The sequence below is a fragment of the Gobius niger genome (genome assembly GCF_951799975.1).
Source record: "Gobius niger genome assembly, chromosome: 13".
NCBI classification, from domain to species: Eukaryota; Metazoa; Chordata; class Actinopteri; order Gobiiformes; family Gobiidae; genus Gobius; species Gobius niger.
Genome location: NC_136864.1, coordinates 16,112,703 through 16,138,029, shown reverse-complemented (window position 1 = coordinate 16,138,029; position 25,327 = coordinate 16,112,703). Strand labels below are relative to the sequence as shown.

At 40.0% G+C, this 25,327-nt stretch overlaps 5 protein-coding genes across 5 annotated transcripts; 3 read left to right on the top strand and 2 right to left on the bottom strand.

The window, feature by feature from the left end:
* The first annotated feature begins 3,107 nt into the window (after positions 1-3,107).
* Positions 3,108-5,388, top strand: mul3 (mitochondrial E3 ubiquitin protein ligase 3). Its single transcript, XM_079570231.1, has 5 exons — positions 3,108-3,227; positions 3,308-3,429; positions 3,705-3,792; positions 4,471-4,591; positions 4,663-5,388. Exons 2-5 carry the CDS (start codon positions 3,313-3,315, stop codon positions 5,153-5,155), a joined length of 819 nt encoding a protein of 272 aa, XP_079426357.1. The 5' UTR covers positions 3,108-3,227; positions 3,308-3,312; the 3' UTR covers positions 5,156-5,388.
* A 110-nt stretch (positions 5,389-5,498) lies between these two features.
* eif2b5 (eukaryotic translation initiation factor 2B, subunit 5 epsilon) lies at positions 5,499-11,830 on the bottom strand. The gene is made up of 16 exons (XM_079570230.1): positions 11,624-11,830; positions 11,250-11,374; positions 10,934-11,119; positions 10,682-10,859; positions 10,526-10,606; positions 10,376-10,453; positions 9,980-10,292; positions 9,754-9,899; positions 8,162-8,306; positions 7,982-8,083; positions 7,805-7,906; positions 7,476-7,566; positions 7,275-7,398; positions 7,080-7,205; positions 6,676-6,786; positions 5,499-5,694 (listed from the first exon to the last, which is right to left on the bottom strand). The coding sequence occupies exons 1-16, from the start codon at positions 11,765-11,767 to the stop codon at positions 5,635-5,637; spliced, it is 2,112 nt and encodes a 703-aa protein (XP_079426356.1). The 5' UTR covers positions 11,768-11,830; the 3' UTR covers positions 5,499-5,634.
* Positions 11,831-12,041: 211 nt separating this feature from the next.
* Positions 12,042-16,257, bottom strand: LOC306973200 (crystallin J1A-like). Its single transcript, XM_079570059.1, has 10 exons — positions 16,138-16,257; positions 15,253-15,319; positions 14,973-15,149; positions 14,015-14,113; positions 13,841-13,933; positions 13,605-13,761; positions 13,391-13,506; positions 12,594-12,671; positions 12,359-12,498; positions 12,042-12,269 (listed from the first exon to the last, which is right to left on the bottom strand). The coding sequence occupies exons 2-10, from the start codon at positions 15,317-15,319 to the stop codon at positions 12,171-12,173; spliced, it is 1,026 nt and encodes a 341-aa protein (XP_079426185.1). The 5' UTR covers positions 16,138-16,257; the 3' UTR covers positions 12,042-12,170.
* A 1,220-nt stretch (positions 16,258-17,477) lies between these two features.
* On the top strand, positions 17,478-22,301 carry casq1a (calsequestrin 1a). The gene is made up of 11 exons (XM_079568872.1): positions 17,478-17,809; positions 19,262-19,355; positions 19,421-19,521; positions 19,667-19,778; positions 19,903-19,976; positions 20,101-20,231; positions 20,423-20,468; positions 20,549-20,603; positions 20,847-20,947; positions 21,044-21,118; positions 21,182-22,301. The coding sequence occupies exons 1-11, from the start codon at positions 17,573-17,575 to the stop codon at positions 21,701-21,703; spliced, it is 1,548 nt and encodes a 515-aa protein (XP_079424998.1). The 5' UTR covers positions 17,478-17,572; the 3' UTR covers positions 21,704-22,301.
* Positions 22,302-22,999: 698 nt separating this feature from the next.
* Positions 23,000-25,276, top strand: LOC306972299 (uncharacterized protein). Its single transcript, XM_079568874.1, has 4 exons — positions 23,000-23,368; positions 23,629-23,762; positions 23,896-24,010; positions 24,186-25,276. Exons 1-4 carry the CDS (start codon positions 23,110-23,112, stop codon positions 25,073-25,075), a joined length of 1,398 nt encoding a protein of 465 aa, XP_079425000.1. The 5' UTR covers positions 23,000-23,109; the 3' UTR covers positions 25,076-25,276.
* Positions 25,277-25,327: the final 51 nt, after the last annotated feature.

Here is a 25,327-nt window from a genome sequence, read left to right as displayed (position 1 = left end):
AAAACGTTTACATATTACTCATGTATCAAGTAATTGGAACTAATGTTAGTAGTAAAATGTCTTTAGTTTGACAGTGTTTTCAAACCCTTTATTCTTATGGCATTTCTTCCATCCACAGTAGAGTTGAAATCCATCCCACTTTAGAACGTGGTGAATTCCTTAGTGGTCGGACTTACCCATCAATCAAAGCTGTTTTCTCTTCCTCAAGGTCTCCATCTATCTCGCGACTTCATCTCGATACATAAAACATTACGACACAACTTCATCAATTATAAGCGCACCGCTCAGTGTGAAAGTTTGGTGCCAGACGCTTTTCTTCTTCGCCCCTGTTTGACTGATGGACCACAGGGCAATGAAGAGGAGAAGGCGTTTGGCATGTGCACCCTCAAGCCCAGCTCCTTGCTATGACAGTAGTATGCCTTTTATCATCTCTCACTTATCAGTAAGGCATTTGGCTGACGGGGCTGCTAGTAAGACTTTAAAATTAGAAGCACTCAGAGGACAGACTTTAGTTAAAGCAGTGGCTCTGCTTCACAAAGGTAGAAGGAAATTGATCCCAAAGCAGGAAGTGGCACTTATTGCACCTCTTAATCTATTGTTGTTATTCAAACTGCTGCTCTCTCTACTCTATCAAGTTATAAAATTAATCTATATTTCAGTTGTTGCTTAGAGACTGACGAAGCCATAGCAATATAACTTTCATTCCACTGTATGCACAGATACACATGAAAAACAAGCAAAACACTATTAGGATATTTCGTTAGGAGGCAATGCGAAAATCATGCATCGAATTTGTACTAAAACTGCCATTTTTATTGTTGAGGAATCTATTATTCTACTAATAGCTGCTGTTGCTGCTCAGCCTTCGGTTTGCGGCCAAGGACACGACACACACAATGAAAACGAATAATTGACACTCCAGCATATACAATCCAAACAAATGTCTTTTGTATCCCACATAGATTCATTGTAAAGCCAGTTCCAACTATACATGTTCCTTGTTATTATGATGATACAAGTTTAAAAACAAATAGTGTCCCTACGGTGGTTCAGATTAAAAGAAACAAGCAAGAATACAGAAAAGAACAGTACATGGAGCTTTCAAATCATAGCACAAAGTAATAAAACAGTGCAAAAGCAGCGGTCTGCCAAAGAACACGGTCTTCTTCTCAACACAATGAGAGCAGAGGAAATGGAAAAAGCTGAATCAGACGGATCTGTGTCATACATGGCTTGCAGTTGTTTACAAATATGGACCGAGATATTTGCATGCATGAAACGGCTGAAGTCACAAGACAAATACTAGTTTTGCTGTTAACTATAAAGTGAACTGATGGTGAGAAGACTTTAAAATGAAACTACCTTTTGAGTCGTCTCTGCAACTTTTGCTGAGTCTGCTGACAATTCTGCTAAATCGGGTTATATAAAATCAAGATGTGACAAAATGTGAATAGGATTGAGCCAGGTTTAAATTCATGGGTTTACTTAACACATGAGATACAAAGAATTTTCACAGGAGATTCTGTTGTTTTTTTGGGGTGTTCAAAACTGAATAAATCAGACAAAAAAATTAAATGATAAAGTTCCTTCTGAAAAAAAAACCCCTCAAAAATATTAAAGGTGCATCATGTAACTTCTTATGCAAAAAAACAAAAAAGGAGTTCATAGCCTAGTTGACCTTTTAAGCACATCGTGCGACTCGACCGTGCAAGTCATGATTTATACACATTCATCACCTACCCCGCACAACTTTCTGTTTCCACCACACACACACCCGCATTTGTTTTGGGGGAGGCGCCCGCACAGAGGAGCATCTGTACAGATCGTTGTTAAAAGTTTTGCAAGCCACAATGAGAAAATGGGGACAAATGCTGCCTTCTGGGGGGTTTGTAGAATCATTCTGAAGTGCAAAGCTGTAATAAAGCAGCTAAGACACTTCTAAATATGATCTATGAAGGTAAACTCCATGTTATGCTAACACCATCTAAAGGTGAGCTAACAGCGGCGAAATGCTCATATCGGCAAAATCCCCTTTTACAACAGCAGTATGATGTTATTAATATTAAATTTGCATGACCCTGTGTCACGAGTGAGGCTGTTCACTCTCTCGTTCTCCTATCAGCAGCCAGCAGTCTGTTCACATCACGTTGGTACATTCAGCGCACTTTGGCCACAGTCAGAGGCCGGTCCTAAAACTTGTACCTGGTCAGACCGGTTTGACCATGGCCTCCGCAATGGAAACGCTGGCCAACCCGGGTTACACCAGGCACTGGGCTGATACACGCCTGCCTGTGGAATAAGGAATGAAATCCTGGATTGTTATAGCTGTCTCTGTGATAGAAAGAAAAGGCGCCATGCTGAACACCCATACAGCCACTAGGTCACTGTGAAAAGCTACATAATGCACCTTTAAGTAGGCAAGGCAAGGCAACTTTATTTATACCGCATATTTCGTACACAAGGCAACTCAATGCGCCAATGTATATACACTCACTACTGGAATATCCACCTCGCTGTGATTTGTGAATATACATTTACAATATATTTGTTTCTCAGTGAGTTTTGGAGGAAAGTAAACCGGCCAAATTTCCTGCTGTGTGTCAGTGTCGTTTTGGAGATACAGCAAGTTAATAATAAAAACAAAGCAGGAGCAATGGATGAGAAAATGATCAGTGGAAGAATCAGTGGAAGACACACAATGTACCCATGCTAGATTATAATTGTGTGTCAAATATGGTGTATTTATGAAAGATTAAAAAAAATCATAATTTGTGTAGATTCCTGAATGTAAACTCCATTTATCTTTCCTTTTAAAAATGAACTGATGTCCTTGTATAAGTCTCTTAAAATGATAGTATAGAGTGTAAAACCTACTTATCTATATATATGAGCGGATGCCCTTTTGTTATTGTAACACAAATGTTTATTTCTTTTTGTTTATTTTTTTGTGCTGCTTAGATTTTCCTGCACTGTAGTCATTTGTATTGCCTTTTTGATTCAGATAAATCGTAAATAGACTTTGCAAATTCAAAAAAAGTGGAGAACAATTACGCCCTCTAGTGGTAAAGGCCACATCTAAACGCTCATTGGCTGTAGCCGCTGTAGCAGTCTGACCTCAGCTGAACAAACAAGGAAGTAAAGGCTCCTGACTGTGCCTGTTGCTCGTTTCTGTTTCTGTTTCCAAAACCTACTCAGTAAACGTTGTCATTAATGCAACTTTTCATCAGGTAGTGTATTTATTTACTTTTAATAAACCTATTTTCATTAAGTCAACAGCGCTTGACCCACAGTCTCTTTGTGTTTACAGGTAACATGAGTGACTTTACAGTAAACCCGCTCGTGTGGGTTGGTATCGGTTCTAGTTTTGCCTTCTCGGGCCTTTTCTATCGTCTATACCAGGACAAGAAGAAAGAACTGGAAAAAATCAAGGTATACATGTTTGTGTGTATGCCCTCGGTCGCACAAGAGTTTTCCATTGTACAGGCCGTTCAAGTCGTCATCTGTACTCGGTTGTTTGTTGTAGTGGACACTGCGAAGGGTTTGTCGAATATGTTCCTTTCAGAACTCTGTCAGGGTTTATCAGGAGCTCTTCCCACACAATACAATGTCACAAAATGTATTAAGGAAAAGTAGATGGCTTCTCTTATTATCGTCGTCTTGCCACACTGTACACCTCAGTTACAAAATGTCCCTTTCTCCAATAGGAAATACCTATATTCAAACCTGATCGACATTTGGTTAGTGTACTGAGAACCACCCCCCACAAAAAACTCCAGTATGTTGCTGTAGAAGGTAATGAACAAAAGCATCTCATGTGCAGCGGGAGGAAAAAGTATGTGAACCCTTTGGAATTCCTTCAGTTACATGTTATGGCCAATGAAAATAGGACATGTAATTGTTTAGGTGGTACTAGGTTAAGCAGACACTGTTTACTATTGCGATTGTGCCCTCTTAACCCCCATCTGAACCGAGCACATTTTCTCCAGGCTTCACCCAAATCTAAAAGCCTCTCGACTGGAGTTTACAGCCTCTAGGCCAGTGTAACCTCTCATTTGAAAGCTAAACCACAAAACTGATGATGACTTTTTTCCCCCCTGGTCACATTTTGTGAAGCGTTTTTTTTGTCTCTTTTTTTGTGGCTCTTTCTTTTGCTTTTTCATCACCTTTTAATCGTGTTTTTCTTGCCCTTTTCTTGCTTTTTCTTCTTGTTGGATTTTCATGCTTGTTTCCATCGCAGTTTTGCCACTTTTTCAATAAGCTTTTAGAGATTTGGGTAACGCCAAACTAGAGAAAATGTGCTCGGTTCAGGTGGGGGTTAATAAAGATCAGACAACTAGTTATGACCAATTTAGGCAGAAATGTATTGTAAGAAATTCCAAAGGGTTCACATACTTTTTCTTCCCACTGTAACTTAAGTGTTGTAAATGATCAATCGACATGTAAAGTATTAATGTTATTATTATTTTTAAGGCATGGTGCAGGCTGATGGGGAGCCTATTACCAGTCAGTATGTCCCAAGGTGCTTTGGTGTGATCCAGAAAATTGCAGTCGAAGAGCACTGGAAATACTGGAACTCGTTTACCAGGACATGGTATGTTTCAAAATGACAGCGTTATCCCTTTTCAATGTGGGAATTTTAACATTCAGCAAATCTCCAAATAGGAATTCCCGGACAATGAATAAGAAAGAAACCAACAACTCCGTGCCCTTCAGCCTTGTGAGCCCGAGCGCTTACATCAATGACCTCTATGTCAAAGTTCAAAACCCTTTGGAGGCATCCGGGGACTTTTTGGACAGAGTTTACCACAAGATAAAGCACGCCGAGACGGATTTGGTGAATATAGTATTACAGGGCGTCAGCGGAGAGAAACCTGGATCCCTGGAGGAGAAGGAGGAGATGCTGAAAGTGGGGAGTACACTGACTGGGTTTGGAGAGGTGGTCCTAGAGGGAGGAGAGGTAATGAGGCTGCAGGCACCGCAGGACGGACGCAAGTACATCCTGGTGCCTGGAGACTACCGCAGCTTCATGGACAGACACGAGAGCTCGGCCAGCATGTGGAAGTCTCTCACTGCGCTCACGGGAATCACTGGGACCACTCTCCTAGCTGCTGTCATTTATAATATTGTTGGGGATCAGGACCAAAAATCTAAATAGACATGTCGATGTCACAGTATTGTCAAATTGACCTTTTAACTATTAAACAGTTAACTAGCTATTATTGTAAATCAAGCTTGACTTTGTAAAGGGAATATTATGGGACCAAAATCTTTGATTTAATCACTGCAATCAGTTCAAGTGTCCTTTCATTCATGGTGATGGATTTATACTTGTCTTCTACTGAACTTTTTATTACACAAAGTAGAAATAGATGTGATGTATTTTTTGGCTCGAAAGTATATTTTTTATACATCAAAAACTGACTGTGAATAAAGGCTAATGCTGCTGTACTATTATGGAGGTGACTTCAATAAACGTTTAACAAACAAGTATTTCAAACAGTCCGAAGTCTTTTTTTAATTTTGCTTAATTTTCAAATAAACTTCACATAGACCTTATAGCAAGAGTGGCACTGATAGTTATTGGTATTAGCAGCTCTTTACCCCTTTATACAGATATGAGTTTATCGATTATAATTATCCTTCATCCTCTGAAGACTCCTCGGCCTCCTCCAGCCACTGAATAAACTTCTGAAGCTGCAGAACAAAAGAATGAGAGAGTACATTTGTTGTTTATGATGGTAAATATTAAGGTATGTTATGTTTAGTTAAAGCCACACTGGAAAACATGCCAATTGCCAACCCAAAATCAGCTAGACATCGACACTGCTAATTTTGCAATGGATTATCAAAATAAAGCATTTGGAGGTGGATTAAATGTATTTAAAACTATGGCTTCTGATGTCCTGCTCCAAGCAAGTTACAAGTCAGTAGAAACAGCGATATGACTGACTGCTCTAGGTGTCCAAATGTATTGCAAACATTTGTATAGGTGCTCCTGGGAAAGGGATCCAAATTGCACAAAAGCAGGAAAACCAGTCACTCCAAACAAATACAAGCAGCACAAAGAAGTACACACACAGTCACAACAAATGTTTTAGAGATATCTTTTACCAATTAAACCGTCCAGAGTAAAATTGATGCGTTATTTGAGTTATTCACATGTTCTTTTTACTGGACCCAATCTGTAGTGTACACTATATCAAGGTTTTGTAGACTTTGAAGGGGCTAGATGCAAGTTGGCCATTTTATACTCACTACTGCCACCTCAGGTCATAAGTGTAACTGCAGCTTCTATATTAAGCTCGTGCATGATGGCACTTCGAAGTAACACCTTTTTGAGTGACAGTGCAGGATTTTAGAGGCAGTTGTGGTGAACAGGTCTGAGCTCATTCTACATATTAGGACATTGCTGGAACATGTAGGGGGAGGAAAATACTTGGTTTCAACATTTTTAAACTCCGTATAGTCCCTTTAAAGTTTTTCAAAAGTTTCTATGAGCAAAAATCACTCATTTCCATTTTGTTCTATGGGTGGTCAAAACTTTAAAACTAAATGTCTGAACTACTCAGAACGCAGATAGAACCGGGACGAAATGTAACGCAGTGTGGCTTTAATGTAATCAAATGTTGAATCTGGCTGCATAAACAGCTCTATTCATTTTCACTTCCTACTCACCCCTTGGTTCTTGCGAAGATGCCTGCTCTTGTCGGTTGTTGCGCCCTGGGAAAACCAGCGCAGAATCATCTCCTCCTCCAGAATCTCCAGCTGGTACATGTTCATTAAAACCTGCAGTGAAGCAGCATGTTCATCTGTTCAGAACAGTTATTAGTGAAGTTTGGCGTAATTATTATTGCTAACAGGGCTTGACGTTAACATCAGCCAAAAGCCGAATGCTGGTGGATTTCTGTCTTGGCTATTGAAATGTTCACACTCACAAGCCAATCTGCAGAGACTTTTAATGCAAGTGAGGTTTTGAAGCCATGATTGTGCATTTTGTCTTATTAGTCTTGGAAATTCTAGCAGGCAGGAACACTAACTGCCTAGTCAAGCCTTGATTACTAATGAGATCAGCCACTGACCTTGACCATAGCAGCCCAGTGAGCATCCTGCTCAAGAAAGTGCTCTTCAAATGCCGACAAACAGTCCATATGGTCCTGGGCTCTTTTTACATAGTTTTTAAAAACAGGCGTCCATTTCTTCAACAACTAAGAAAAAAAAAGCGCTAAATTAATTACATACACACATAATAAGAGTCATTTTTATTTATCCTTTACCGGCAGCAGCAAAGCCACATATTGTGATGTGGTCAGCTCTGGTCCCTGTTGTTGGAAAGGGTAGTCCAGAACTACTCGAGTTAAAATCTGCATGACCTCTTTCAGAGTGATGTTATAAGCGTATCTGCAAAAATAAAGACGTGTCGTATTGTTTATTTCTAGGCTGTAGAAGAGGACATCAATGCGCAGCAATTTTCTTACTTGAGAGAGTTGATTTCAAGTACAAGGTTGTCACAGCCGATATTTTCCTCCAGGCCTCTTTGAAGTGTTCCCAAAACTTCCAACTGAAAAACTATAGAAAGCCAGAAAGGGTTAAAGGGTTAAAGAAAGGAAAAGAATGAAATCCTTTAATCAAACATGCACAATGGGTCTAAAATTTTAAAAAAAGTTTCGACACCAGTGTGACTTTATCAGGGCATTTTTAAAATTCCCCTGATGAAGACACACTGGCATTTACTATTGAATTTATTTACGGTGACAACCTCAAACGGCTACTTTTCACACGCTGCAGTGAGCTACATTGGTCTTACCTTTGTCATCGTCCATTTCTGGGGAGGGGATTACGGGATCATCCGGACCCTCTGGCTCACTGGCTTCACTTTCACTCTCAGGGTCAGGATTCAACACCAAACCTTGCAAACCAAACCGAAAAATACACAACTGACCAGGCTGATAAATATTTTTCTCAATCAAAGTGGCCAACGTACCCCAAAGACAGTGTGCCAACTCATCATCCTCTGTGTCATCCAAACTACTAGCTTTCCAGATATAGCCCTTTCCCTCCTCTCCAACCTCTGCTGGATTAAAACCTAGAGGGACAGAAAAGTCTCAACTTTAAACATTGGATTATTACAGGAACATAATATTTAAAATGCAAATAAAATGACCTTTCTGTTTGTTTTTGTCTTTACTTTGACCAACTTCAGCATCATCACTAAGAAACTCGTCATCATCTTCCTCCTCCTCCTCTTCTGGGTGGTGCATAGACAACACAGTTCCTTCAGGTAGAGAAATATTTGGTCCAATTACCACCTAAAAAAAATCAAAGAAATAGCTTTGTATCACTTCAATATTTAAAGGAATAGGCCAACATTTTAACATAATGAGATGTGTTCTTACCTGGGCTTAGACGAGTTGATGCGTACCTGTCTGGTCTTTGTGCGTGTGCTCAGTCATAATACTACATAATAATAACTTAGGACCTAAGGTATTATTATGCCTTACAATAAAGTTCCCCTGTTTATCCTCTTAGAAAATCGACATGTTTACTTTTGTGTAACTATACTCTTGGATCATGTAACTTTTCATGTAACCGTATTTAAAAGGGACTATACAGAGTTTAAAAATGTTAAAACTAAATATTTTCATCTCCCTACATGTTCCAGCCATGCCCTAATGTGTAGAATGAGCTCAGACCTGTTCACCACAACTGCCTCTAAAATCCTGCACTGTCACCCAAAAAGGTATTAATTCGGTCTGAAGTGCCGTCATGCACAAGCTTAATATAGAAGCTGCAGTTACGTGTAAGACCTGAGGTGGCAGTAGTGAGTACAAAATAGTTAACTTGCATCTAGCCCCTTTAAAGGAATAGGCCACCGTTCTTACATACTGAGATATGTTCTTACCTTAGCTTCTTCTTCTTACCGAGTTCTATAGGACCTGTCTGGTCTTCACCCGTGCCTTCAGTCACGTAAACACAGCGCAGACGGCGTTAGCATTTAGCCTCTCCCTCTCTCCACTATAGCTCCAAAACTGGTCAAGATAGAAGCTACCAAGCTCTTCCACGTTTTCCCTATTTAAATATGGTTACGTGAAGTGTTACACTACAAAGTATAATTACACAAAATTAAACAGTGTGGATTTTCTAAGCGAATAAAAGGGGGAACTATATTGTAGAAGTAATAATACCAGGAGTAATTTGGCATCTGCACAGTAAAGTGAAGATTACTGCGCGGATTTCGAACTACTCCTGGTATTATTACGCCTTACAATATAGTTCCCCCTTTTATCCGCTTAGAAAATCCACACTGTTTAATTTTATGTAATTATACTTCACGTAACCATATTTAAATAGGGAAAACGTGGAAGAGCTTGGTAGCTTCTATCTTGACCTGTTTTGGAGCTATAGTGGAGAGGGGGAGAGGCTAAATGCTAACGCCGTCTGCGCTGTGTTTACGTGACTGAAGGCACGGGTGAAGATCAGACAGGTCCTAAAGAACTCGTCAAAGCTAAGGTAAGAACATATCTCAGAATGTAAGAACGGTGGCCTATTTCTTTAAATGGGGAAAACATGGAAGAGCTTGGTTGCTTCTAACTTCACCCCAGTTTGGAGCTAGAGGAATATGCTGGGAGAGGCTAAATGCTAACAACATCTTTGGTCTATTTGCGTGACTGAACGCACGCACAAAGAGCGGACAGTTCTGCATCAACTCCTCTAAACTCAGGTAAGAACATATCTCAGTACTGAATAATAACTTACATTATATGCAAGGACGCACTGCTTGTTTAGTTTAACGCCCTCTTTAACAACCACTCTGTCACATACCACAGACTGACTGATAGCCACATTACTTGCAATGTGAACATTATGCCAGATGTAGGCATGGTCCAGAATGACATTGTCACCTGTTTCAGTGAGAAAACAAGTCTTAGCTTTTGAAACCTTATGCTCATCTGTCACTGACAAAACACACACAATGTCTTACCTATGGTGCAGTTGTTACCAATGACACTGTTCGAGATGTGACAGTTGGCGCCAATGCTTGTTTCGCAGCCAATCAGCACGTTCTCTTCCATCTGACTGCCGTGGCCCAGGCTCACTCCTGACCCTCTGTAGACGTTGTGGCGAGAGTACGTGCAGCAGCGCCCCTCCTGGTCCGTGAAGTTGGCCTCAGGGGTTAGAGGGTAAACCCAACGCCGCACAAGATCCGACGACACAGAGTCATACATGAGCAGATTTGACACTCGGGCACCATAGCCATCCTTGGTCACATGCATGTGTATCTGATTACCAAGGATCTGAACAGGAAAACAGTGCATTATATTCATGAACTTAATCTGGGTTTTATTTGAAAATACAAGATATTTAGTAAGTGACATACTTCTTCATTGACCAGGATACCTCGCACAAAGTCATCCCTAGTTTGGTAGTCAAAATTATCAGTAAAGAGTTCTGCAACCTGAAAACCATATAAACATTTAAATTTGGCACTGTATTCAGAAGTCACCGTTCTGTGTCAAGCGAAGCTGACCTGTGGTGAACATATACTGATGTGACAGTCTAAAAGGTCATGTCTGATTTCAAATTCGTCACTTGTGCTGTGGAATATATTCTGCAAAAACAGCAACATGTAACACAATTATCGACAGGAAACAGCTGTATATAATTAACTAAAACAAGCCATTACCATTGGAAACTGCATTTTCTTTAGCCCTTGTGTTTTCTGGTAGTGTAAGACACGTTGAGTCTTACTGTCCATAGCAACAATCATGTCATCTTCCTCACAGCGGGATCTGTGTCCTGGTGAAGACTCTTTGAAAACCATCGTCATCACTGAAATGTTCTTCTCCATTTTTCTGCGGTATCTGTTCAAATGAAATGAAAATATATAACAATTGCACTGCAAATGTTTTGTGCATTATTTGCCTACTTGTCTCACCTGTGTTCATGTAAAGCCTGACTGACATCAACATTTGAGACCACATCTCCATAGACCAACACAAAGTCAGATCGCACAAGGGACTTTGCATCCACATCCCTGAGCACGTCCCCCAGAGAGCGGTACAGCTCAGAGGTGATTATGTGGACTGTGTTTGAAGAAGTGGGCCGGCACCACTTGGACTTGCTGTCACACAAAGCAGCAGAATTATCATGAGAAAAACAAACGTTCAGTCTGCAGCAATAAACAATTTTGTTTCTCTAAAAAAAAAAAAAAATGGTCAGGGATTACCTAATAGATTATACATTTTACTTACAGCAGGTGTTCTTTGATTTTGGGGGCCATCCAGCAGCAGAAGACGAAGGTCTCCTGGACCCCAGTGGATGTGAGGAACTCCAGCGTGTAGTCGATCATGGCAACATTACCCAGAGGCAGCAGCGCCTTTCACCGGCGAAAAGTGACAGATGACAAGTTTAGTTTAGCCCTTCCATTTGTAAGTTCATCATGTATTGATTGTCTGCAGTAAATCAGAACCACTCCAAAGTCACGTTCCTAAGACCCACGGTGGGCATACTAGTATTGTTTTATCTGCATGTATAATTTAAAGTGAAAAGCTCCCGTTCTAGTATGTTTGCCGTATGTTTACAGCATGGGTAGTTAGCATCGTTGTTAGCCTAGCTTGTTGCTCACCCTCGGCTGGTCTTTGGTCACAGGGAAATATCTCCTGTTGAAGCTGTCGGCGACTAAAACAGCCTGAAGCGGCTGCTCATCATCCTCATCTCCGGCACCTTTTCTGTCCGAAATACGACCTTGTTTCCCCCCTTTACTGGACATGATTCACTCTCCTCTGGCTAACCAAGTCTGTCATCAGACACAAGTACGGCATCCGCGGAGGGACAATTGTGATGAAGTCAAAAGTTCAGCAAAACACAAGTTGGTCTGACAACTACTGTGCTTATTATACTGTTATAAGAACATGTATGATATTGATGATTTCTAAGTGATGTAATCAGTCATAATGCATGTAGTCATTTATGTTTAGTTTTGACAACAACACCATGCGCATAAAACAGTCAGTCTTTGATTCAAATTTATTGCAAAGGTCATGTGCTAGAACTTGTTACACTTAAACAGACACAATATCAACATCTGGTTACTGCCACACACTGGTTTAGACTGTAACCTTCATTCACTGATCTGTAAAAGCTTAATAGTTTCATTTGACAATGCTCCTTCACTACAAGAGATGTTTTGTGATCTTCTTGGCATGGTCCAGGACTGCTCCATATCGCTGGGTTTTGGATTGCCAGGAAGTTGGAATTGCTTCAAGTCCAAACTGAAAAAAATAAATTAAACAGACACAAACATTATAATTGTGTAAAATAAGATCATCACAATAATAAACATAAAGCTAAACAGTTTCACCTGAGCTCCCAGACATGCCCCGATGAACGACCCTCTGCTGCAGGTGCACCCGCCGCAGCTCATGGTGTCTCTGATGGCCTTCTCATACTGAGAGGCTGTGAGGACTCCATGCAGCGCGGCCTGGAATGCACCAGGCAAACCTAAACATCAACAACAATACACAAACATTTTGTCAAAATGCAGACAGTAAGTAAAATGATTAAAATGTACAATTACATTAACCAAATGACTGTACCTCAGGCATTTGGGAACACAGAGGGGATCAGATCTTTGGGACTTTTGGATAAATGCTCCTTCACTTGCATAAGGTGCCCTTGGAATAAATAAGTAACAACACTTTATTTTAGAGAACAGTAATAGTATGGTTTTAGGATGAAAATACCATGGTAGTTAGATGGTTGACCAGGTGGGAGGAGTTTATGGTGCTAAGTAACGGAGCACCATATAAATCATTGAGCAGTCAGTGAACAGTCAGTTGGGCAGTTGCAAATGTCTGTATCTATGACAGAGGTGGGTTAAAATTTAATTTACAGTTCATTCATATTCTTAGTATAGTTTCAGATGATATTTATTTAATTATTAGTTTCTGGCTATATTATTGTAATCTATACTAGGCTAACTTAAGTAATGTATATATATATATATATATCTTAGTCATCAGTCTTTCCATATGTACCTTCAGATCACCAGATATTTGTAATAGACCTTTGTAACCATCATTAAACTTTGAAACTGCCCTTTGCATCCGACTTTACTCATTAATAAGAGCGTAGGGTGGATGAAGACTCCAGAAACATCCGGAAATGTGATGTCATATCGCTACGCATTATGGGATTAACAGCAATTGTAAACTAATGGCGAAAGTTAAAATACTGGAGTTATTGTAAAGCTCACTATGCTATTAAAGTACTATAAAGCAAAGTACAACCATATAAAGCAATAAAGATAATAACTACAAATTAATACAACGGCCAACACATATGGTGAGTCCCATGATGTGCTGGGGCAGGATTACCCTCAGGCATTACATACCAATGACAGCTCGGTCCAGATCTTGGGGATTGTTTCTCTTCGGGTCGCTGAGCTGCCCAATCACTACCTCCACAACATTTGGATCAGGCCCATGTAATATGAAATGCTCCAAGATCCTTATCGAAATGTAAAATAAATTACAAACATATTAGTATTAGAAATATTTTGTTCTTTTAATTGGTTCTTCTGCCATGAGTAAGTTAAAAATAGAAACCTTGCAGCTGCCAGAGTCTCTGCGACACAAGGATCATAATTTTGGGTCACACGGATGGCATCTTCAACTTTTTCTAACATTTCGGGCTTCCCGGCGTAAAAAGCCACTATAGGAGCCAGCTTAGTTATCCCATCAATCTGACAGTCAGTTTCACAACCTGTGAATAAAACCCGTAACATTATGAACTTTGCTTTCTTTTGATGTTGTAGATGAATTATCACAGTTTTTTACTCCACCTGTTTCTTCTTTGCCTGCATCCACATTTTTTAGAAAGCTCTTCAAACTACCATGCCTCCATGGTCCTTCAATAGGTAGTTGAGGTCTTGGGCCTAAAATATAAAACCAGACAATTTTATTATGTAACAATGAACTAAGAATAAATGTTTAATCACTATAAGCCTAATTTTTACCTCCTTTCTCTCTGTAGGGATCATTCACAGGAGTGTCATACACAGACCCTGGGCCAAAGTATTTTAGCGTACGTTGCTTCAGATCTTCAACATTGAGGCCTATTGACACATTTAAAGCAAGAACATTTTGAGGTAAGTGACTCATAGCTTATCTCTGTACAACAGTGGTTCCTTCTTTTTTTTTCTTTAAAGGGAATGTACATGTATTTGCTACAATATACAACTTTAAAATCAGCAGCATTTAGCCTTCAATCATTGTTGGATGTTGTTTGCTGTAAATTAACCTCTTAACACCCGACTGAACTGAGTGTATTTTCTCCAGTTTGGCTTTACCCAAATCTAAAAACTTCTTGACTGGAGCTTACAGCCTATAGGCCAGTGTAACGCCTCATTTGAAAGCCCTACAAAACTCATGAGCTTCATCCTCGTTATGATTCATCCTCATCATGTTTTTGCGTTTTTGACATGTTTTGGTCACATTTTTTGTGGCATGATCACAGTTAAATTACATACACAAAAACAAAAAAAAACAAAATGTGGCCAAAACGTGCCAAAAAGCATTGAAAATGTAACACAAAGTGACAATAATGCGACAAAAAGGAAATGAAAATGGGATAAGAACGTGGCAAAACGACAACAGCAAAGCAATGAAAACATGATAGAAACGCAAAAACAACTAAAATGTGATCATTTGCAAGGATGAAGCTTCGATGATTTCTGAAGCTTTCAAATTAGGAGTTACTCTGGCCTACAGGCTGTAAACTCTCCTGTCAGCGTTTAGATTTGGGTAAAACTGGAGAAAACGTGCTCGATTAATGCGCGAGGTAAGGTCAGTAAGTAAGTAAGTAAGTAAGTGCTTTATTTGTCTTGGGCAAGTCCTGAAAACAAATGTCTTTGACTGGAGTAATTCATTATTATTGTTTGATAAAAAGGAACGGCTGCTGTATAACAATAGTACCTCCACACTCTGATAAGGATTCAAGCAGGACATAGGCTTGGTCTCCATAGCAGCTCTGTTGGCCGGTTTGCAGTGTGTAAAAGGGGTTCGCTGATTCAGCCCGAAACTCAGGGTTTGGGTCCTTGGCCAGAATTGACTGTAATTTCTGTAGGTCATAAACCCAATGGAGCGGCTGCGCTGTAACATCAGACAAGTGGCACTTTGATAATAGATCCACATCAAATGTACACAACCATGATGAATTGTATCAAAAACAATACTTTGAACTGGCTTTACTTACCTGCTGCATCCGCCACTGCACACCCCACGATGGCTCCTATGGCTCTGTTGGCCACAGCTAAAGCCATCTAAAACATTGAAATTGGTCAAGACAGCAACAGTCGTGAACCTTTGCATTGAGCAATTCATTAATTTATTTATTAATATCAATAACGTTGTGTGTCATTTCACTGTTTTCATAATTCATTATTATGTTGAGTGTTAGAACATATTTCATATAAGGACAAACAAGGAATTGTTTTACATAATAGTTCAACTGACAAAATGCATATTTTTATGTCTTTGTTTTTTCTCAGTCATTACTGGAGGAATCAACATGAAACAAAAGCTGTCACAAAGTTCATTATCTTCTGTCAGCACATATGAACTAATGTCCAATTATTTTCTCCGACAAACGTCAAAAAGTGGTGACAATATGCGAAAACATGAGCGTGATGTTGTCCAATAGAAAGGACTTTCAGACATAAAAATAATATCACAGGTTTGTGAATTCAATCACAATGAAACACTGATGAGGAAAAACATTCGTCCATTTTCGTTTTGGAGATTTCTTCCAAAAACTGCATTTCTCCCATAGAGTTGTATTGGCCCTGCCCTTCACCTGACATTATGAATCATCCCTTTCTAAATCGTGAACGAATTGTTTCATTTGTGCATCAAGTGGATAATTTAAAATGAAGTGCGATCATGCTAATGTGTAAGCTAGCCTAGCCTGTATTAAACTGAACAAACACTCAGAGGCTGGGATACAATTTTGCAATTCAGTGAAGTAGTCCTTCCTTACCTTTGACTCTAACAAATGTACTAATAATCGTGTGCCCAAATGAAGCTGAGGACCTATGCTACTAGCGTGGTTGCAAAAGGCATTAAATATAACAATACTTACGTTAAACACGGCTTTCTGATTGGAAAAAGGGACAAATCCGCTCGCTGTGTCTCCGACTTTACTTTTGTTTTGTTATCCTAACCTCGGGCCTCGTGCACACACTTTAGGGTTATGCAAAAAACCAGTGGGCGGGTTCTCGTGTCATCTGACTGGTGCTGTGTTGTAATGCTGTTCAGTGACTAGCGCCGTCTACTGGCCACGATGTAAATAGCACTTTTCAAGGCTCTCAAAAATGCAGTGAAAAATAAATAAATGAAAGAGACTCGCCATAATAAATATGAAATAAACAATAAAAAACAATAAAATACATACAAACATTATCTTTAATTCAACATATGGACTTTAATTCGAGCAAAATGCAGCCGATCCTTATTTATGTATTTATTTATTTATTTGAAATAGGACCGTGCATAATCGATCATGCCAAATTTATTACAATAGCAAATGTTTATCCGTTGTCCCAAAGCAGGTTCTAAGGCAGGTAAGAACGATGCACATTCAACAACATAACAATCCATGAGTTGGCCTTTATATTTCTTAGTAAAATAGACAATGACATGAGAACATGTTATGCAACTTATAAATGTTGTATTTGTAGTAACCTACATTTGTAATTGATAGCGACATAGCTGTCAATGGGTTGTTCTAGTTAAAATGTGTGTGGCTGAGTTATTTGCATGTCTTGTTTCAGGAAAGAAGGGTGTGTGGAGGTCAGAGCAATGATATTTACAGTATGCATTTATTTATAGCTATCCACATTTCTGTTTGTAAGATTATAGTTTTGGGGTTCACATGTATATATACAGCAAAATTCAAACTGACCAACTTTTGGCAAAAAGAAATTGCATTGGTTAGATAAACACACTACTCTGTCTGCATAAAAATGCAGTTTGACCTAATTTGACCTAACAACACATTCTGGCTCTGTGCTGGTGCCAAAAGCTGCACATAGGACACCAGCAACCCATGATATGTTCTTCTGTGTCCCACATTTATTATTTTTAGCTTGGATCCATCGCTACATCTATTCTAAATAAGGCAACAGTGGGTCTTGAATTCCAAAAGTCAAACTTTTAGTTGCAAAGGACTTATCACTCACTATTATCTGCCTATTGCCGGTGTTTCATGTTGCACCTCTACCATGCTCTGATTAAACACAGAGCCTCCGCAAGACCATAACAACACAAGCCTTCAAACACACAGCAACCACACCTGCCCCACAACATCTCTAGACCGTGTACCCCTCCTTTAGACCTCACACCTATGACAGCTTAGTCCAGCCCCTTATGCACCCTGTCTCTCACAACCCCTGCCCCAAGTGGGGTTTTTAATTAGGTGTGTGCAAGGGTTGGTCTTGCTCTCTTCTGGGTGACGCGGATTGGAAACAGTTCTTCAAGATTTTACAACTTTTTAAAGTTGAAACCCCATTGGAGCCATGAAGTGGGGCTGGGTGCTTGTGGCAGTGTTGCTGTCTTTTGGGGCATTTTCCCTGGCCAAGGAGACCTTGGACTTCCCTGAGTATGATGGCAAAGATCGTGTCCATGACCTCCATGTCAAAAACTATAAATCTGTCATGAAGAAGTATGATGTGTTGGTGGTGTACTACCATGACCACCCTGGATCCAGCCGCGTTGCCCAGAGACAGTTTGAGATTGAGGAGCTGGCCCTTGAGGTAGGTTAAGATGTAAATCGTGGAAGTTATCAGATGCTTTACTATAATACATTATTTTATTTTTTTCAGAAAGAAACCTTGCATGGCAAAAATTAACTATTATTATTTTTTATTTTTTTAAAGGCAATCTGCTTAAATTCTGCTTGCCACATTCAGTCAGGGGCTTTGGACTAATCAGCATCCTTTGGTGCATTACGTCATGATGAAACACAAAGCCTCCCTTAAATATTCTAAATATAGAACATCAGAAGATGATATGTTTGCATTCCATCAGCAGGAGGCACACTGTAGATTTATATGGCATTAATCAACAATTCATAAATTTAAATCAAAAGTGACAAGGAGAAGACAGTGGAAGACAAATTGTCTTGTTCACACATAACAAAATGTAAATAATCTCTGCTGGTGTAAACGAGTAAGATCATGGAAATCATTTGTGATTTGGCAGAAAACAGATCTGCAGGGCAAATGCAATCAAAACCGCTGTATACAAATGAAGATTTTAATATCAGCGCAAGTGCAACTCTGGTGCATGATGCCGTGAACAGTTGTAGCTGTTGTTCCAGGTGAGCCCTGGTTTTGGTGGTGCTAGCTCAGCCCAGCCTTGGTGGTGGTGTGACTATCACCCTGCAGGACTGTAGTGTCAGCGGATCCCCAATGCTAAACATCACTGCCACCTCTCCAAAATAGTCCCTGAGCCGAAGAGTCCAACTGCTATTTTTACATCAGGCTGCTTTGTGGTTCCGTGAGCTGCATGAGGGCTTGTGTGTCCCCTTCTGAATATATTATGATGTTCATTTGAAGATTTATTTCTTATTGGGAGTAGTGTGTCACAGCACAGAAATGTCTTGCACTCAAAGGCTGGGCGAGGGCTGCTGACAAACAGGTGAAATATGACTTGGCGAGGGAACAGAAAGAATAGCTTTACCCAGGGTATACTGTAAATGTCAATACTATTTATTGCTGTATTGTCAATGGGTTTTGTAAGTTTGGCCTCAGGCAAACTGTCAGCACTACATGTCCTTATTTTTAAACAAAGATGACGCGTACTGAAATTACCACTGTAAGAGATAGATAGAACAAACAATATGAAGAAAAAAACCTTCATTATTTCTCTGCCATTTCTGTAATGCTTGATATATACAAGAAGCACATTGGTGTAAACCACTGTCTGTCATATGGTTTGACACAGATTACATGTTCTTTTGAAGTGTCAATAATGGATAATTAAACCCTGTACAGTTGTCTATTATTGAGTTATATAATAATAATAATAATAATAATAATAATAATAATAATAATAATAATAATAATAATAATAATAATATTACTGTTATTATGATTATGATTATTATGATTATTATTTATTAATTGATAAGAATCGTTTACACTTGTTTTGCGCTTTTCAAGCCTGTGTTGCCATTTACTGATGTACCATTTAAATGTTTTCAGCTTGTTGCACAAGTACTAGATGAATATGAAGATGACGACATCGGAGTGGGTCTTATTGATGCAAAGCACGACAAAGCTCTTGCAAACAAATTAGGTAATTCTTCACCATTGAGATAATTGTTCATGGGTTTCGTGTTTCACATGTCTGGTCTTCCTCAGGTCTGGAGGAGTCCGACAGCATCTTCATCTTCACAGAGGATGAAGTGATAGAGTATGATGGAGAGTTGGCAGCTGACACTCTAGTGGAGTTCATCTATGATGTTCGTGAGGATATAATCTCACAGTTAATAGCCTGCCTTATTTGAGTAAAACAAATGCATATCTACTGTATATACACAATCAATTTATGTAAACACTGTTTATAATCTTCCTTTGTGTTATCCCTTTCTCTTGTGTCACCTCTAGGTTCTAGAAGATCCAGTGGAAATGATTGACAATAGCAGGGAGCTGAAATGCTTCAAAAATCTTGAAGAGGACATCAAACTGGTGGGCTACTTTAAGAATCACAAATGCGACAGTAAGAATCTCAAATGAATGCAGATTTTTAAAGCACATTGACTTACATTAATAAAAATGGTCAGTTCAGATTTGTCAAGGAACATACCATTTTTAAAATGATTAACGCAATGGATACATATCAGATTTCGAGGCTTTTGCTGATGCTGCTGAAGAGTTCCATCCTCACATCAAGTTCTTTGCAACATTTAACCCTAAAGTGAGTTAACACAAATGTGAATCACATTAAGAATAAATGTTAGCTCATGATAATGTTTAAATTAACTCAAATGTTTAGTGCGAACATGAACTATTATGTGTCTCTTCATTTTTCCTATCTACAGGTCGCCAGGGCTTTGGAGCTGAAGCTCAATGAAGTTGACTTCTATGAGCCCTTTATTGAGGATCCCATGGTAATCCCTGGAAAACCATACACAGAGAAGGAGCTGGTCAGGTTTATTGAAGCCAATGACAGGTCAGCTTTGTTATATTTTATTTCCTTTATTTTAGGAATGTTGGCCTGAAAGTGATTAAAGTGCACTTTAAGAGACATTGAGAATTCACATTTCACCTGGTTAAATAAGGGTTAAAAATGACAGTCCTTACAAAATAAATCATAGTTATTAAAGAATCTGTCAATAACTCATATTTATTCTTTCTATCAAGACCTACTCTGAGGAAGCTGCAACCACACAACATGTATGAGATTTGGGTGAGAGATTTGACGTGCTAGTGCAGCCATAGGTGTTTCCAGGGTATGTTTTTGACAAGTGTTTTTTATTTTATTTTTAGGATGATGATGTTGATGGTGAACACATTATTGTTTTCGCAGAAGAGTCTGACCCAGGTACATTAAATCATCAAACTGGTGGTATGGTTAACAAATAGTTATGTTCAAATTGTCAGCCAATGTTTGGTATATATTTAAGTTTTCATAGCAGTCATCATGCAGTTTCACTTCTACAAGGCCAGTCCAAAACATTTTGAGGGTTGCTATTGTCATTTTCTCTGTTCAGGCTGTCAAAAGAAGTCAAAGGAAGACTCTGACTTGTTTGGCATTAGTTAAACTCTTGTACTTTTAACCCATTAGATGGCTTTGAGTTCTTGGAGATTGTAAAGAGAGTTGCAGAGGATAATACAGATCATCCTGACCTGAGCATTGTGTGGATCGACCCTGATGACTTCCCTCTGGTAGGATATAACAACTCTATGACAGGATATTTACATAATCACCAAGCATGTTGTGAGATGATGTTCTGTACAGTAACTGGGTGATTTTTATTTCAGCTCCTGCCCCATTGGGAGAAAACCTTTGGAATCGACCTGGACTACCCACAGATTGGCGTTGTTGATGCCGATGATGTAAGTAACTCTTTTGGAGTTTTAGTTTTCAGATGGTTAATTTCTTGATGATATATTCCACAGGCTGACAGCGTGTGGTTGGATATGGACGATGGGGACGATCTGCCTTCTGTGGATGAACTAGAGGACTGGATTGAAGATGCACTTTCTGGACAAATCGACCCAGATGATGACGATGATGATGACGACGATGATGACGATGATGACGATGATGACGATGATGACGATGACGACGATGATGACGACGATGACGACGACGATGATGACGACGATGACGATGATGACGATGATGACGACGATGACGACGACGATGATGATGACGATGATGACGATGACGACGATGACGACGATGACGACGATGACGACGACGATGATGACGATGATGATGATGACGATGACGACGATGACGACGACGATGATGATGATGACGATGATGATGATGACGATGACGACGATGATGATGACGACGATGATGACGATGATGACGACGACGATGACGACGACGACGATGACGACGACGATGACGACGATGACGATGACGACGATGACGACGATGACGATGATGATGATGACGACGATTACTAAATAATTTCATCTCACTTCATTCTCGTATTTTGACCAATACAACTCCAAGAGTTAACATCAGAGACACAACCTTACTTTGATATCCTTGTTATGTCATTATCAGTTTCTATAATTATATTCCATTTACTTGTTTGTCCCTTCAGCATCACCAGTCCGCTTCTTAAAGTAGCACTTAAGGCCTCAGCAGATGCTTGGACTCTTGTCCGATCATTCTGTTGAACACCATCGGTGATCGAGAGCGCTGTCGGGCGATGGTTAACAACACCTCTGGCCCGGCATTCTGTTGAAGTCCACACTAAATACCCTTGTGTTCATTCTTTCTGTCTCAGTCCTGCAAAGTCTTTTACAGCATACATGTTTTGTTTAAAGTTTTTTCTAATTTTCCCCACATAAGAGAATGTAGTAATTTTCAGAGTGCTTCCAGTCCAATGGAACTGAACTATTACCAGCCTCCTCTATAAAACAATGTAACAAAGTATTGTGAATGTGATTCGCAACTAATGTATGTTTTCTACTATGACAAAATAAGTAAAAACAGTTAATCTATTTTTTTAAACAAGAAATATTTTGATTATACTGTAAAGTCTTAAATAAATAACATCTTGGACATTAACACTGTTAAGTCTTTTAAATGCAAGGCCACATCAATGTATGTGTTTGCTGACACATCTGATAAAACGAGATGACGCAGAGAGAGTTCTAAGAAAGTTTGATTCGAGGTTAACGACACCACTCTTTAACATGTCACTTCCACTGAACCAGTGGTGGCTGGTACTTGCACTACAACTACAGAAATGTCTATACTCATAATAACATGTGATTGTGCCGATAGTAGGTAGTAATTTACTTGTCTACATTCATCACTATATTAGTACAGATGATAGGTAGTCTGTCAATCTTCAGAGAGCATTGCATAGTTGTTGCATATACTGTTGGCTACAAAAAAAGAAGCAAACAAACAAATCATAAATCATATGTTGTACTGTTTTCAAACTCACATTGGACTTTCCCACCTAATATAATAGATTTAGAGGAAAACTGGTGGTATTAAAACCTAAAACATTACACTTCATTAGTCTTTGTTTGAAGATATTTAGTCAGTTTTCCCTCCACAGTAAGCCATTTTTGCCTGCCATCAATTATAAAGGTTTGACTGGGCTTATTCATTGACTAATCTGCTTCACAAGAATCCCATGTTTACTTGAACAAATTTAAATAGACGTTTAACAAAAGGGGGAGCTCCACGTCAGGGTCAGTCATGCGCATGCGTTGTCCACAGACACGCCCCCTCGTCTTTTAAAGCCATGTGGTTGGTTTTGATGATCAATAACAGGAAAATCAGACGGAGAGTTGTTTTTCTTCCTTTATTTTGATTCTGTTGGAATTTGACGAAGCACAGTGCAGACATGGAGCCTCGAGGAGTGGCGCAGCTGCAGCAGCAGGTGGAGACGCTGCTCGGGACTCTGGTGAAAGCGGCTGCAGTGGAGTTGACCAAACTGTTCGAGAGCACGTACCTTTCCGCCGCGGCTGCAGCCACCGATGCAGGCCGCGGGGACGACCAAGGCGGAAGTGTGAAGGCATTTTACCCTTTAAATGCTGCCGAGGGTAAACAAAGTATCGGTGTCCAAGTGGAAGTCTTCGATTGTACATCGACAAAGATGCCTGGTATGTATATTTTTAATCGATGGACACCTTCCTGTTTTTGATGCTCTGTTAGGCTGCAAGGATGCAGCATTGAACTGCTATGGCTCTGATATTTCACTGTAAACGTAATATCTCTGGGCATTATTGAATGCACGTTTTGGTGCATACAATTCTGCAAGTGTTTCCTGCAGGGCGTAGCTCAATATGCATAGGAATCCCATGTCCCGTAAAATGGCATAGGCATTGACCCGTGATTTGACCCCTCCCCCGTACTCTTGCAGATCCCTCCTTGAGCTCAGATGGGACTAGCTTAAATGAGTGCATGATAGAGGATGACCTCACGCCCTCTGAGCTTTTCCTGTCTAAAGATGAAGCTCCCACAAACCCCCACTGGTCACCCATTAAAACACAGCAGGTGAGTATCAGTGGAGAGAGATTCAAATGATCCCTCTCCTGCCTTTGTGTTTAATGTATCCTGTATGCAAAGTTGTGACCAAGAACAGTGAAAGTGTAGATAGACCTGAGACATTGTTTCTTGTTTTTTCCAGGATGAAACAAGTACTGGGGACTCGTTGCATAGTTTACTTAACCAAGAGATAGAAGCACCCACTAACTCCAAGGCTGAGTCTCGCAAGCACAAAGAACAGAAGGAGGAATCAAATGGTATGTGTCTCTCAAAACTAAAATAACTTAATCACAATCAGAAAAACATTACTGATTTCCAAGGGGCAGTTATTTTTGTTTGCTTACAAAAATCCAACCGACCTGGACCTGTTGAATTAAAATCTGTATAATCAAATCTGGAGATAAAAATGCTTTTTTTTGTCTTCTTCTACAGACACAAGAGTTGACAGTCCATCGCGCTCTTCAAGTAAAAAGAAGGTGTATGTGGTCCAGCAGAGTGTCACTGATGGTACTGTAGACCAGACCAAGTTTGTTTGCCCATTAATCCTCAAGACACAGTCTGCTGTAGCAACACCAGAGAGTACAGAGCAGCCCGTTCACGCTGAGCCTCAAGCAGCCAATGCGAGCACAGCTAAAGGCAAAGCCTATAGTCCTTCTCTGTCTGATGGGACCATAACCCCCTCTCAGGCCGGCGTGTCCCCCCAGAACCAGCTTCTACTGAAGCTGCAGTCAATAGACATGAAGCTACTAAAGCCGTGTGCAGTGCAACTAGTCAACCTGCTGTCTGTGCCTCAGTGGGCTGTTAAGCAGCAGGGCGGCTCTGTAAATGGATGGCCGATGCCCAAAGATCTCCGGGCTCACCAGAGTCTCCACACGGGGCATCGCCTGTGCTGCTTCACGAAGTGTGACAACGGTATATGGCGCCTGCAGAAGATTGTAACTCACTGTCGAGATGGCTACGCGTGCAGCAAATGTGGTAAAACATTCAAGCACAGGAAAATTCTGCGACGTCATGAGCGCTTCCACACCGGAGAGAAACCTTACTCCTGCTCGGTTTGCTCCAAGACTTTTGCTCTGCGTAAGAGCCTGCGACGTCACCTGCGGTTCCACACGGGCGAGCGGCCCCACAGCTGTACTCATTGTGGGAAGTGTTTTCGACTCCGAGAGAACCTAAAGGCCCACTTACGGTTCCACTCGGGAGAGAAACCTTACAGCTGCACAGCTTGCAGCAAAACCTTCAGGATACAGAAGAATCTGGAGAAACATACAACGAGCCAGTGTGGCTTCTTTGTCCCGTCGTTCCGGACAATCGCTGGATTATAGGTGTCACTGCAGCTTCAGTGGATACCTGCAGCCGTCTACCTCAGGTGAACTCAAGGAGACCTACAAAAGAAATATCTGGCATTACGAGATTGTATGTGTATATATGTTGCTTTACACATAGTGAAAGATCACTAGCTGTCTATTTTTACTACAGAATGTTTCCTTTTTTATAATGTTAGAAGTAAAATGACTTAACTTGTCTTTTTAGAGTTTTTTTAATTTTGTATTTTTAACTTGTATTTTTTGTGAATC